Source organism: Engystomops pustulosus, chromosome 1 (genome assembly GCF_040894005.1).
Source record: "Engystomops pustulosus chromosome 1, aEngPut4.maternal, whole genome shotgun sequence".
In the NCBI taxonomy this organism is placed as follows: Eukaryota; Metazoa; Chordata; class Amphibia; order Anura; family Leptodactylidae; genus Engystomops; species Engystomops pustulosus.
The window spans coordinates 46,606,990-46,619,828 of record NC_092411.1 but is presented as its reverse complement, the minus strand read 5'-3'; the positions used below and the strand labels follow the sequence as shown (position 1 = coordinate 46,619,828).

Below are 12,839 nucleotides of genomic sequence, written 5' to 3'. Positions count from 1 at the left end.
TTGTCCCACTAGGGGTATAGAAGGTGCTATCGCATGGCTGCCAGTGCAATGACTTGGCACCCTCCAATCGTGGCATGGGGGGGCTCTGCAAGGGGGAGAGTTAAGAGCGTCTTAGACGTTGTGGTCACTGCTGACCACAGCATCTAAGGGTTTAATGGCTGCGATTGGTAAGTACTCTGATGGCTACTCCTTCCGTGATCACACAGGCTCTGCTTTTGCACCTGCGCGATCTCCTGGACATTATAATACATGCTGGTGCGTTAAGCACTACTCACCAGGACGTCCTTTAACATCCAGGTGTGGGGAAGGGTTAAGGATTAAACATTGGCCAAAAGAATCTCTAGTTGAACATTATAACAATGCTACCTGTCCTTATAATCCCGTGATATTCTCAGTATAATGTAAGCATGTGTTTTCTGTTCCCCTTCGCCTGCCCCCCCCCCCCCACTTACCTTGTATCTCCTCTTTGGTAAACTGCAGTAGTCCTTCCCTCCTTCCTGAGTTTTTTGTAGTGTTTTTGGTTCTTCAACTTTGTAAACCTTGGAGACGGTGGATTCTCGTCTCTCTCTCTCTCCTTAGGCAAAGACAGCTGTTTTTCTTTTTGGGTATACTATCCCTTTGTCACTGGGTATTTGTACCCTGTTGTCATCAGCTGACAAGTCTCTACATGGTGGCAGGAGATGACCTGTGAGCCCTGCCTTAACCCCTCCACGCTCTGCGACGGATATATGTAATGAATCTCCTAAATGTCTGTGATGTAACCCCATGTATTTAATTGTCATCCTTTTCATCTGGTCTGACCACCAGACCTACCAAAACCTATTTGAGCTCTACAAGCTTCTTTTTTGTGTCACATACAGGAACAGATTTTGTAGGGGGTCCATAATTAGCTTAAAACTACTTTTATAGGTGTACATAGGCACGTTACTGCAGTATAATGTAATAAAATACGAGTCCAACCGAAAAAAAAGGAGTTAAAATAATTTAAAAGTGTGTTGGGAATTTCCGTGCAGTCGTATTTCTTATAAAGCGCAGTAAAAGGAGACATTTCTGAGAAATGAAAACTTGTCAAGCATTTTTTTTGTGACTTGGTTCACAAAAAGTATTCATGACTCTGTTAAGGACTGCCAAAGAGATTTTTAGCAGAGATTTTACAATCTCCTCCTGAGATTTTATGCTTTGTAGGGAAGAAGAAAAAAGCTTACACCATAGTTGCTTTTAGCAGACGTGAGATCATATTGAGAAAGAGCCGCTTTACTTTCATAGACGTTTTCTTCTACCTCAGACCAAAACCAGCGGCAGCACCGCAAGAAGTCCGATGCCTGTTGTAAAATATTTGCCTGCCAATGATGTACGGTGTAAATAATCACTGGAAATCGTTACCTCTTCTCTATTTACCTCTTTCACAGCGAGACCTCTACGCAGCTTAAAATCCAATTGAGAGGGAGCTGTGTTACATTGATTTTTTTTTTTTTAATGCGATGATTTGAAAATAGGAATGTTTTATTTTTTAACCAAAGAATTGGCAACACCCCTCCCCCTTCCCCCAGAGCCTTTCTGGGTCTTTATCATGATTTTAGAAGGAAGGAAACCATGGATAACAAATATAAGAAATTTAAGACTCACAGTGCCTGTATTTATAAGTAAGTGTCCCTGGTTTATCCATGCTTGATTTTAATGGTGAAATTCCTATCACCACTACTTAAAGGGCATCTACCACCTGGATAAAGGACTGTATGCAAAGTAGCCTGAGGGGCTCCATAGGTGTTAATGGAGCCTGGAGTCCCTCGGGCTCATTTGTATACAGTTTTTCATCCTGGTGGTAGATCTCCCTTGAAGGAAATCTAAGTGCAGATCTGGAGTATTGTACATGTTGAAACTGAGTAGTGGTTGGGGAAAAAGTTTTCAGTTGAGATAACTGGAATTGGATTTTTATATGCGGATCGCATTTCCAACTATTTCTTTCATTTCCTCGATCTCCTGTACTGTAGCTCACAGAACCACAAGCCCGAAACAAACTTTTTTTAAATCAGATAATTTTTCACTTGAAAACTAACAAGTGAAACATAGTTTCAATCCTCTAAACCAACCTCTTGCCCCCAACAAGCCAACAAAGAGGCATTTTGGAGTTAGTAGGTAGGTATATATTCCATATAACATACAGTTTATTTGGAAGACACATAATATCATACTAGGGCTTCAAGTACATAAACATGTGCGGACCGCAAGCAACAGGCCCGGCAGATATGGATTACTGACTGAGCCACAAAGATGGTCATGAATAGCACCCGTCCTATCTTTTGCAACATAGGCAGTCGGCACATTCACAGTGCAGTGATGCGCGTTACATGCATCAGGTTGCAGGTTAGCCCAATAGAAAGCAATGAGTCTTTTTGGGCATTTCTGTGCCTAAATGATGGAAAAAGCACACATGGGCATGTTTGAGGCCTTAGGCCCGGGGTCGGTAACCTTTTTGGCTGAGAGAGCCATGAACGCCACATATTTTAAAATGTTATTCCGTAAGAGCCTACCATATGCACATGCTCCCCAGTAGATAGGTAGTCCCAGTGTCACGGGTGCCCTTGCGATGTAGGTCTCGGATTGCAGACACACCCGTGCCCCTCTCAGTGGCAGCGCCCCTTTCCGAGCTCACTCAACCCACCACTTTCCGGCTCCCGTCCCGGCTGGCCAGCATGCGCACGCCGGCACTCGCAGATTTAAAGGGCCAGAGCGCTGCTGATTGGCGCTGCCCATTTCCCAGGTTCCTATAAAGACTGGCGGCTACCAGATAGGGAGCCATAGCACATGTCTCCCAGTATATAGGTAGCCTGAGCACATCCCCCCCAAGTAGTTAACCACAGCACACGCCCCCAGTATATAGGTAGCCACAGCACATTCTCCCATTAGATAGGTAGCCACAGCACATACTCCCAGTAGATAGGTAGCCACAGCACATGCCCACAAGTAGGTAGGTAGCCACAGCACATACTCCCAGTAGTCACAGCAAAAAAAAAAAAAGAATATTCACTTACCAGCGCTCCCTGCAGCCAGCTCCTCATCGCTCCCACGATCTTCTCTTTGACCCAGGTGATGGCGCCTGGATCGTACAAAAGACGTAGGCATCGGTAACATAGCTGCCTGTGTCCAGTGATTAGTCTAAGAGACACACAGCAGCCATCACTATTTATTAAAGATCTGTCTGAGAGCCAGATGCAGCCAACAAAAGAGCCATATCTGGCTCCCGAGCCATAGGATCCCTACCCCTGCCATAGGCAGTAAATGGATTGTAACATATACTGATGCTTACCATCATCCATCCATGGTAAACCACATAAAACTGGACAAAATAATATATATGCAATATAAACCTTTCTCCAACCTAAAGATCCTATTCATCTTGGATATATAGGTCTCGATCAACCGTGAGACAGGTTGTATCCAATTTTGGAAAATTATTAATTTTTTCATTATACGAAGTATCCGCTTAGAATACCCCATTTATTTAATATTCATATACAATGCTCCGTCGCTTGTTGTAACTCCGGTTCATAACCAATGCTTATTGATTATCAAATGTATAGTTATTAAAACAACATCCTATAAATAGCGTATACCATCTCTATGAATATTGTATGTAACTTGGAAATTAGAATGTGCACAGGATCCACATAAACCCATGACACAGAAGTCAGTGATTTGCTATTTACATGGGTTTTTCCATTGATGCGTTTTAATGAGGTATCTTCCACTCTCCGATGACACTGTTACAGATCGGCCTCTCGAGAATGCTTCATGTTGTTGTTTAAACAAACTACAAGGAAGAGCAGGTCCCTGCGGGTGACACCTTTCATGAGTTGTGCTGGAGAAGCAATTTTCACATGCAGTAAGGATTCTGATTATTTATGTCTTCTATAATAGATGTCACATGACTCCAGCTCTGAGGAATATTGATTCTGCTGCTTCCGTCCATGTCTGACACTCTGTGTACCTATACTATATATACACAATACTCCGCTAGTTACACTTTATCTCCAGAAGTTTTTCCAAAAAAGCAAAACTGTATAATTTATGACTGCCATGAGGTCTGTAGTGATCAATATTGCTGTGCTAGTGTACTATGTACATAGCATGCCACTTTTATTCCGAGATTGTGTGTGTTGTTTTTTTTTTTGTTTTTTTTTTTTAAAATCTGAATTCATGTAGTCAATGTTTTTGTAGTAAAATTAAACTTTGTCATATATGAAGGTATTTCTCCTATGATCTGGTGCCTTTCCTCCTCCCTCTCCATAATACTGTTAGCACTTCATCTCAGTCCCTCAAGACTAATTTAGCAATGGACTGTCAGAACTTAGAGGGATCAGGTTACATGCTCCTTTTAGAAGTCTATGGAGAGGTGAGGGGTAGGAGAAGGGAAGTGCTTGTGAAGGGAAATGTATGTAGAAATACACAGAGATGTTTCTGCAGCTTTGCCAAAGGGTCTCTTAGCGCAGTGCTGGATATACAGCTACGTTGGTTTTGAACATCTCTATAATGTTCTCCATGCTGCTGATATGCATTGGGAGAGAAAGAGGTAGCAGAGAATTATTGAGCTGCTAGTCTCCATCTTGGCAGAATATGGGGACACTCAAGCCATACATTCAACCTTCTCATCAAGTTCTTCCGCTTTCTTATAAACTAGGCCATGCTTGTGAGTAGCTCATGTAGTAGCTTGGAAGCTCTAGTCTACCATGTGTACTAACTTGGCTAAGGCAGCTTACACTCACAACGTATTACACAGCTGCATGGTAGCTGTATGAATAGGCAGCTGGCATACGGCCGCCATATAAGTGAATTGTGCATGGCATGGTATGACGAGAACAAACATGTGTCACTGTGTCGTTGTCAGAAAAATAGATATAGCGTGCTCTATGTTTTGCCATAAGTACAACCCGGCAGCACGTCTTCCCATGGAGAGGGGATCATATGCCGATCGTATGCTAATCCCGCTCCCGGCCTAGGCATGGGATACTTTAGTGTGAAAACAGCCTTAAGGTGTACATAATGCAAAAAGCAATTGTCGATTAGGAACATATCACATACCTTCTCTTTTCATTGCAGGAGGGCTATGCAGTCATTGTGCTGAATCCAAACGAAAACTACATTGAAGTGGAGAAGAGCAAACCCCAGGCACATCAACAGTCACCAGACAGTTCTGATGAGCCTGCGGAGAAGAGAGAGCGCAAAGAGAGGATCCTAAAAGATAACAAGAAACGGAGAGACTTTTATGAAAAATACAGGAACCCCCAAAAAGAGAAGGAGACTATGCAATTGTACATAAGAGTAAGTAATGGTACACTGTGCAGTGAATTTGCCTCCCTTAAGATATACTTTAATGGCACCTAATTACTTTTACTTCGTTGAGTAGTTTATGGAAAAAAAAGAGAGAAATATATTCGCCTCCTTTTTCCTTAGACAATCCAGCTATTGTTCTCCTGCTAACCCCCATTCCCCCCACGAGTCTCTGTTTCTCAATTGGACAGCACATGAGTGCTGTGGCCACTGATTGGCTTAAGTGGTCACATGCTGCTGCCTGCTTGTAAACAAAGACCGGAGGACTGTGGAAACACTGACACTGGATCATGGGGGAAATTAGTACTAATTCTTTTATTAGACTTTAGGATCTTAACCCCTTAGGTTTTCATGCAGATAAGGTCAGTAGAACATCCAGATATGACTGGCCCTGGTGGGACTCCTTGACCAGCGCCATTGCAAATTTTTAAATGTTTGATATTGAACCTGTATAAAAACAGGTGTCGGCATTACAGGAAGCCAATTCCCAGGGGACTTGGACTAGAATGGCATGCAAATAGGATTGGTAAGAGCGGCCAGTCGCAGCAGAAAAGAAAATGATTGAGTGTCAGGGTGTTACCAGGTCGAGGTCTATCCATAGAATCCTGTATTCGTGGAGTTGTCAGACTGTGTAGACATTATTGAAGTTTTTAAATGCTATGATTTTTAGGACTGTACGACCTATTGATCACTTTTTATTGAATTTTTTAAAATATTTTTCAAAATGGCTATTTTCCGTTACGGCCTTAAATGCAGTGAAAAACCGTTATTATATTTTGATAGATCGGGCATTTTCGGATGCGGCGATACCTAATGTGTTTGTGATTTTCACTGTTTATTTATATTTATGTCAGTTCTAGGGAAAGTGGGGGGTGACGTGCATTTTCGGCATATGTCGTAAAAGGGTTAAGCACCGTTTTTCTGTTTTCTCTTTATGTGAGTAAATAAACATGATCTTTTTATATGATGTGAATACATTTTCAATCGAAGAAGGAAGTGCCTTCTTATATAAACACATACATATATAGTCAATTAAGTTTTCAGAATAATTTTTTTTTTTTTTTTTTTTTAAAGACCAAAGTAAGAATCCAGACTCGAATTCCCACAGCGCACACCTTGCACCAATTAACTGCAAAGCATTGCCGATCTGACACATGATACGTAGGCCCCATTGTCCCAGAAAGTTTTATGTAGGTTAAGTGAATGGCTATAAATTGTCAGCTTTCATCTGTATTTGCCATGGCCTTATATTGACAAACACATTCGGGTGACTGACTTTAATCAGGTGGTACGTTTTATGATCAAAATCCCGCAGTGGGATTCTCCATTGGTTAACCTGTACTCACTAATAGGCTAATTAACCTGTAATTTGACTGATTAATGCTCAATAACGAGTTACATTTTAATGGAAATTTGTCTCGATGCCTACAGCTGCATTCTGTGCTTTTAACCTTTACGATATTCTCTGTGTAATGGCCAATCTTCTTTCTTTGTGGGACTGCCGTACATTTATTACTTATACACTTGTTAAATTTTTTTCATACCAGCAATCAAAGCTGTAATGCCGTCTAATCTTTTGAAGTCACAAATTTCACAATTTATAATGTTAAGGGTGGTATTGAAAAAGTTCAACATCTGGATATGGTAACAAAGGTATCACCTCTGACCTTGGTGAGGTTCAGCCACCCAGTACTTGCCATGTGTCTATAACATATCACCTCTTTTTATTTCAGCACATTCATTTGGCAACCCAAAAAGAGCTGTAGTGTAATACATTTGTGTTGGATCTTGGGTTTCAGCAATGATTTAATTCACTTTTTTTTTTTTCCTATACATTGAATTAGGTCTTACTATAAATGGATATTTTATGAATGCACATAAAATTTGTATATTAGAAAGATACCTATTAAATATGTTATGTTTCCTCCAAAAGTTAAGAGGACTGTGGATTGTGAAACTCCATCCTTGCCCATGGTGTTACCAGGATTCCCTGTTAGGGCTTTGTCCGGCTGTTGTCCTATGAACCTTTGCACCTTTGTAATGCTAGCTCCATGGGACTGCTGTAGACCTTCTACAATCTAGCGGGGGGCATGCACGTTGTGACATTACATGTGACCCATTCATTCATGCTGTTCAACCTGAAATGTTATATGATTCCCTTTAACACCTGTAGAATAACTATGACCTCCTGACATAAAGGTTTCCATATAATCTTTGTATACTTTTATTTAGCATGAAAATCTTGACTTAGTGACCGTCATTACCTTTATGGGACCCACTTTACTTGCCATCAAAAGGTATTAAGGATTCGGCAAATAAATAGTATTTTATATAATAAAAAGTAATATATTAAAAACATTTTGCTGTTTCAATTTTTGATGCTTTACTTAGAGGAGTACCATCATATATACTGAGGGTAGACGCCTATTGCATTTTCTTAGGTTTCTCAGGTACTGCCCGGAGTGTCCTTATCGTAGAAATATAAATTTATATTATGTATGCTAATGAGCCGCAGTTGCTCAGGCTTACGTCACCTGAGCGCCTCCTGGCCCATGGATTCATAATATATTTATAGCGGGCAGTCCACCCCGATATCATTCATACTGCTGGTGAGGTCACCCAGCAGTGGCTAAGTCTCACGCGCACATGCTGAGACTTTCCTTCTATTCAGCCTGCTGCCCAAAGAAAAGTTGACTTAAGTCTGAGCGCCTCCGGCTCATTAGCATACAGAATCTAACTTTATATTTCTATGATAAGGACGCTCCGGGCAGTAATAGAAAGTGTTTTGTTTTGTTGTTTTTTTTTGTTTTTTTTTTTTTTAGAAACCTGCAAAAATGACAGACACGTGAGTTATAAGCCTTTACTATCAGTATATCTGATGTCCATGTCCATAATAAAGCTTTAGCTGCCAATGCCCCTTAACTGCTGTCAGATGTTTTGCGTACCAGTTTTTTGGTGTACCAGTCCTAAAAAATATCACAGTTACTTAGCAATGCCAATAACTATATTTATTTTCCCCTTCACACCACTTCTACCCCAGACAGGTCTAGTCATCCTGATGTATCTGTCACAATGGAGAGGTGGTTGGGGTGGAGGTGCCGGCTCTTCCATAAGCAGTACACACACATTCTGAGTGAGTAAAAGGTTCCAGGGCACTCTTTTATTTTAGAAACTATTGGGAACATGACCTGAATATCCCTTCAAGTAATGTGTGCATGGGTGTCCAGAAAATAACCGCCATCCTGCTAACTGTCCTATTGGATTTTCTAATGGGATAAGGGTGATGTCAACGAAGACCTGAATAGTCTTAAAAATGCATTTACCACCACTAGATTTGCAATATCTCCTTTGGGTTTTAAAGATATCGATAGTTTCCCCTAAGATTCTCAGGCAGAGACAAAGGAGTTGGGACCTGCACCCTTAGTTCCGTTTTCAGCACCCTGGCCAACACTTTAAACATGCCAAATAGCTGTGCATCACAGGGGAATGTACCTTACCTGGTTGTTGAAACTTTGTGTTGATGACTTTTTATCCACAAGTGATATTGTGAATGTGATTGCATCAATTGAGTTATGGGACAGTTTGTGCCCATTTGTGCCCAAGCTTTAACTTCCTGACTGATGACTTGAGATGTTGCTTCAGTTTTCCCAAATGATGTTCTTTCCTCATGATGCATCGATCTTGTGTAGTGCACCGTCCCTCCTGTAGTAAAACAACCCCACAACATGATACTGCCAACCAGTGTTCCTGGATTGCAAGCTTTTCACCTTTTCATGATGACCAAAGAGTAAATTTTTAGTTTTATCAGTCCACTGGACGTTTAAGGTTACATTAAGGTCTTTGATCCTGTGTGCGTTGGCAAACATTAAGCTTTATGTTTCATTTGGATTAATGGCTATTTCCTGTCTGAGTTTCAGCCCATGTTGATATAATGCTTGCTTCACTGTAGATAATGGCACACTCTTACCAGCTTCAACCAGCATCTTCACAAGGTCTTTTGTTCTTGGGTTGGTATGCACGTTCATGGGACATAGAACCCATCTCCTTCCTGAGTAATATGATGGCTGGACATTCCCATCTTGTTTTTACTTGCATATAATTGTTTGTGCAGATGAACAAGGCATATTCAGGTTTATGGAAATTGCACCCAAGGATGAACCAGACTTGTGCAAATGTGTGTCATGTGTGCCTTTAAATACAGCCATTATTTAGCTTCCGAAGACATGGTATCGTCATATCGGCTGTCCCCAAGTGTATGTAAACTTTTAACTTTGCTGAAAGTAAAAAAAATCCTTAAAATTCTATCTATCATTATCCTGGTAATTGTCAAATATAAATAATTTTGGTAATCTTTATTGACCTTATATATATTAGTCAGAAGCTATATGCTTTATTGAAGATTGGGCTTTATAGATCTTTCATCTTTTGGGCCTTTTACTTCACCCCCCCAAAAAAATCAAAGAAGTGGAGATGTATCTGTATACAAAGATTTTGCTGAGACGTGTCTGTTTATTATGTTGTCTTGTAACATATTCAAGACAATATATTTTAATATATAATATATTTTATAACATTTTTGTAAGGCTATGCCTTGTATTCACAGAGGGAACCCTGGAACTACTTTATCTGGGTGTCCCCTTATATTTGTAATACTTTGTTGATTTGAATGCTTGATATTTATATGACATTTTGCTGTGTATATTCTGCTGACACATTCTATAACACTATACATGAAATGTAATCAGCTTCCCTCGTCAGTTTTATATCTTGTCCTTAGTAGGGCACACAGTCGCCTTCTATTGTAACAAGTGTTAACCGATGAAGTCCCAATTAGAAGCAGTGACTCCAGAATTCCCATATATGCAGAGCATGTCATTAGTTTATGATTATCATATATAAATGTATATGACGACCATTACCTTGCCTAATCCTCAGGCATTTAGGATGAATATATGTGGCCCGACTTGGTGGGCAATTTGTCTGGCACTATATGGGTTTCGTTGTTTGACATAACTATTTGTCTCTTCTCCCAGACTGAAGGGAAGCTCTCCTCCCTCTGATGGAGAAGATTTCAGTCCTTCTATTGAAAGCATCTGAACTACTTCACCACATCTTCACACTGCGCTCGTCTGTTAATCTTGACAAAAGAAACCTCAGCACAAAGCACAGACAGCCAGTTATAATGAGCAGCAAGTGCAAAATGATCTCAGGGCCTGGCTATATGCTTAAGCAAAATATAATTATATTTTCACAGCCGCACCATTCAGCCATTCATTCAATGAAGCAAAATTACAGCGGATTAATGATCTATACCACCAGCATTTCAATGCACCTGGGAGAGCCTCTTACAAAAGGCCTAATTCCACCTTTGCTGTTTAGTGCATTACCCCCCACGAGCTGATGCTTCCCCAGATACAATGTACATATACCTGCACCTGTTCCTTCCATACTGTCTGATTGCCCATCTCGCCTTACTCTCTACAGGTTTTTTTTTTTCCATCTCTATACTTAGATTTATTTTTTTATTTATATTTTATTTCTCCGTATATATTGCTATTTCCTTTTTTTTTTTTTTTTTCCTTTTTTTTTTGTTTAGTTTGTTTTTTTTTCTGTGGAAAAAAAAAATCTTGAAAACATAAAGTGCAGTGTGCTGCGAGACCCCAAGGCAGCATAGGGATTAAGTATAATACAAGTATATTCAGCATAACTAGTCATGGATCATAAAAAATGTATGGGAAAAGAAAAAAAAAACAACACCGGGCAAAAATATGCACACAGCCGATTTGTTATGACGAGTTTATCAGAGACACCGTTATTGAGCCTTGAATAAACGGCCTGCTTTATCACCTCGGGTTTTAGGATGCAAAGCTAAAAAGGGATCACTGAATCATTATTTGAACCTAGTTTGCTGAAACGAAAAGCAATAAAAATATATGTTTAGCAAATAAAAACCACATTTCCACACTAACCTTCCTGTTACAACCGGATGAAGTGACTATTAATATTATCCAGCAGATTGATTGATTTTCAGCCCTGTAAGTTGTTAGACTGAACTTGTTGGGGGGGAACGTGCGTTTGACTAATGCGGCTGTGGTCGGAGGTAAGTGTAATTGACCACAGGATGCATTTCTCAGATTTAAATTATTTTCTCGTTCAGTGCTTTCAAAACTCTGCTAATCTGAGCAATAAACTTCAGTCATAAAGTTTCTTTTCCTTTGCCATGGGAAGCTGGCTGAAATCACAACTCTGACCTTTCATTTACCAGGCATTTCTCCATGCCCCCTCCTTGCACTTCAACAGCTTTACTCCAAAAATATATACAGGCCTAATAACAAGGGTCATGTTTACCTTTAGCCTAAATCTCTCTACACAGAGGAGATTATTATATGTAACTTTTAGCTCTTAAGATAAGTAGTTTTTATATCCTTGCTGGTACAGTATCAACAGCTGAGATTCATTTCGTGACTTTGAATTTTTTGAACCACCCGGTCATAGAATATTTTGCTGAATATTTATGATGTATCAGCCCTCCAAGTATAGCAAGGAAATTCACATAATGTCCACCCGGCCAAAGAGTTGTATTCTACCTATCTAATAAAAAATACCTATTTTAGGTTCAAAGAGTAGGTTTACCTACCTAATAAAAAAAATATCCATGTTGGGCTCCTAGGGGGACATTTATCGAACGCTGACACTTGTGCCTGAGCATACGATAGAAGCCCCATCCCTCCATCTGTTAGCTAGCATAGTTTTGCGGAAAACAACGCAAACGTTCAAGGTGAATGTTCACATCTGCCACTGATTGTTCACCCCTCTCATCAAATTGGTATGCAGATGGTGTAAAGGGGAAAATAATCACATTTACTTGCGTTTTTTGAATACATTTAGATTATTTTGGGGCCTTTTTACGCAGTTTTCTGGCATAGAAACCCTGATAAATTTCCCCTACAAAGTAGGTTAGTCCTCCTATAACCCCCCCTTCCCCTCGGGCTGCAGTTACAGCGTGCAGGAGCACTACCCCCCCCCTCACTGTGTGCCGAAATGTCCTATGCTGCAGAGAGATTACATCAGGCAGAGGGAGGGGGAAGTGCTGAGGTAGCAATGGATTTTTAAATTCCATAATGTGTGGTGTTATAGGCAGAATATTGGGTTAAATACGTGGCTAACGATGTCACGTACCGGTATAATAATAAATGATGATGTAATGATTACATTGCCAGAATTAGCACCTTGAGTGGAGCTGAAAAACCTATGCTGTTCTCGGTGTAGTGGCACAGATTTATTTTTTTCTTTCTGTACTTTTCTTTGCAGATGCGTCTACATGTTATTACAAGCACTTTGCTATCTCACTCAGTCTCAACTTTGAATGCGGCAACACTGAGCATGCTCGACCATCATTTAATTTAAATAGGGGACATCGCTCTCTTGTTCTGGAACATGGTGCAGATTCCAATAGTCACACCCCAATATCTGTTATCACTGATACACTGAATAATTGTTTGAGTGCATCT

General features: G+C 40.3%; 1 protein-coding gene across 5 annotated transcripts in view; it reads left to right on the top strand.

The window, feature by feature from the left end:
- Positions 1-12,839, top strand: part of ARB2A (ARB2 cotranscriptional regulator A) — a 280,920-nt gene that overhangs the window by 110,746 nt on the left and 157,335 nt on the right. For all 5 annotated transcript variants that reach the window (XM_072139584.1, XM_072139578.1, XM_072139588.1 and 2 more), the window contains exon 7: positions 5,098-5,319. In XM_072139584.1, coding sequence (XP_071995685.1) covers positions 5,098-5,319 — 222 coding nt within the window. The remainder of the gene's footprint in view (positions 1-5,097; positions 5,320-12,839) is intronic.